The sequence below is a fragment of the Oratosquilla oratoria genome, chromosome 28 (assembly GCF_046742065.1).
Source record: "Oratosquilla oratoria isolate Oo_2021 chromosome 28, ASM4674206v1, whole genome shotgun sequence".
Lineage (NCBI taxonomy): Eukaryota > Metazoa > Arthropoda > Malacostraca > Stomatopoda > Squillidae > Oratosquilla > Oratosquilla oratoria.
Window position 1 is genome coordinate 36,796,519 of NC_134804.1, and position 2,500 is coordinate 36,799,018.

General features: G+C 40.6%; 1 protein-coding gene across 2 annotated transcripts in view; it reads left to right on the forward strand.

The window, feature by feature from the left end:
• Positions 1 to 2,500, forward strand: part of LOC143040311 (popeye domain-containing protein 3-like) — a 66,050-nt gene that overhangs the window by 62,742 nt on the left and 808 nt on the right. For both annotated transcript variants that reach the window (XM_076211203.1, XM_076211204.1), the window contains one exon: positions 300 to 2,500. This exon is cut by the window's right edge and continues 808 nt beyond it. In XM_076211203.1, coding sequence (XP_076067318.1) covers positions 300 to 469 — 170 coding nt within the window. In that variant the 3' untranslated portion in view covers positions 470 to 2,500. The remainder of the gene's footprint in view (positions 1 to 299) is intronic.

Sequence of the window (2,500 nt, forward strand, 5' to 3'; positions counted from 1 at the left end):
ACCTCCTCTCTCGTTCTCCTTTTTTCATAATCCTACTTCTTCTATCATCTTTCTATTCTTTCCTTCCTCCTTCTCCATTTCACACACGTTACTTCCTCCTTCATCAATTCCTCTATTTCCATTTCTTATGCTTCTATTTACTTATCTACCTACTATTTACGTCCCCCACCTCCTTTGTGCATCTTTCTTTTCCTTGTCCTCTCACTTCTTTTCCTTGTACCTTTCACCTTTGACACCAACGACCCTCCCTGCCCCACCTCCACCTCCACACCCTCTCCCTCCTCCTTCGCCTTCTGCAGGAGAGGGTCGTCTCGACCTGAGTTACCGCGAGAATGGTTACGTCCCCAACGGCCGACCGGAAATGACGCCCCTCACCGAACTCCCATCGACAGATTCCCTGGCCGAAACCACCACGGACATTCAGTCGTGGCTTGAAGACTCCTCTAGATACGCACAGGAGAGAGACTAGGAGCTGCGGACGCGTTCCGCCCCGCGGAGAGGAGATGGCCGCTGAGCCATGCTCTCAAGTCTTCTTCCCTCGTGAAGAATGTTGTTGTTGTTGTTGTTGTTATGTAGTGGCCCATGGCGTCAGCTAATGATGACACTGGAGTTACGAAGGAGAAAACCGAACGCCATCCTCTTGGTGCTCCTGCCATAGGTCCTCCAACCCAGATATGTTATGTTCATATCAATGCTCATGATGAACGAGGACACATGTTTAGATATTTATTCAACGTTCAAACGTGTAAGGAATCTAGTCTCTTGTTTCTGTTCTGTCCGCACAAGTTAGGGAAGTAGTTGGGTTTGAATGTGATTTTGGTATTATGGATCAATAGATGTTTGGGTTTGTTATATATATATATATATATATATATATATATATATATATATATATATATATATTATGTATATATCATACCGGCTTGTCATTTCAAGTCTGATCCTCTGCCAATAGGGTATTTAGTTGTTAAGTCGTTCTAGGCTTTAGACGGATTAATACAAGGGTAATGAAATGAGTCTGTCCAGTGATAATTTAAAAGTATTTAGGCAATCCACGCTCGATACATCATAAATTCAATTAGTTAAATTAGATTCTTCGACATGAGAAATAATTCAAAGAAGAATATTCTACTTCTTAATTGTAACTCATTCCTCAGTTTAGCATTAAAGTCACTATTTACCAACGTGATACCAAACAAGAGTTCAGTAATTTTTAAGTTTAAATTTTCTTAAGATGTAGAGGCGTGGGTTCTTTGGGCTCAATAGACGTGGGATTTGTGGGATTTGAGTCTTCTGCAGATACTGAAATGTAGGTTCTGAATGCTTTTAGGAAACCGCATAGGTTGTGAAATGTCTATTTTAGATAAATGCACGTAGAATCTAAACCCTTCTTCCTTGCAGAAAGTCTTCTGAAATTCAAAATTCATTAAATGCTGAAAGTATCTAGAGTGAAATGTGAGTAATGGCTTCTTGTCTGGAGTATTGTCGACTATTCATTATTTATTCATTTCTAGTTATATGTTTATTCATTTTATTATTCTTTCAAGGATCTAATTACAAATTCTGCCCTTGGGAGGCAGTATAAAAATCTAAGCCCGAACATTTGTTTCGTAAGTCTGTTCAGATGCACATAAAACAATATCTTAGATGAGAATATGTAGTCAGAGAGCCCTAGCCTTGCCCAAAGTCACAACAATACCCCTATTTACTTGGATAACCTGGACTATCCACTGCGGATCGATCCGGAGACTGAACTCACGAAGTGGGGTCCAAGCCGTATGCGCCACAGCGATAGGCCTACACATTCTTTCATCATAAAGGCACATAAATGATATACATTAGTCCCAGTATACTGTAAGTTGTACACACCGCGAGCAACACTTTCATTCCCTGTCTTTTTTACGCCGAATTTATGAAAGGAAACACAAATGTAGAACCAAGTTTTCACTGAAAAATACCTAGACACCTGCAGGTTTATGAAAAAGGTCCAACATCTGAAGCTCTTATAGCCTTTTTCTCGTGTAGAGTATTTCCACGAAGAACCTTGAACGTGACTCATGAAGGGAGTATTTCCAACAAAACCACCTTATTAACAAATATCCCCCAAGACACTTATCAGTATTTTCTGTTGTTGTCATTATTCCTTCTCTGTCTCTCTGCCACATCTGCTATTGTCTTTCGCTTGCCATCGTCTCATCTAGAATTACGGGACGGTCTAGAGGCACCACGAGATATCTGTGTATGATACACCCAACATTTTCATTTGGTTTGTTGTCTTCCATTGTGGAACTGCTTGTGGACAGCATGGGGACTCCTGTGACACTAAAAAGTGGTTAGGAGGGCCAAGGTATAACTACAGTGACGAAAGATGCCATCCTCCTTCGCTTCGCAGTTGTCACTGAATCCCATATTATTTTCTTGTCTTAGTTGGGAGAATAAGTTTCCTTTTATCAGGGAAGGTAAATAAGAGGAACATCTAATGAAAAGCCTGACCCCAGAT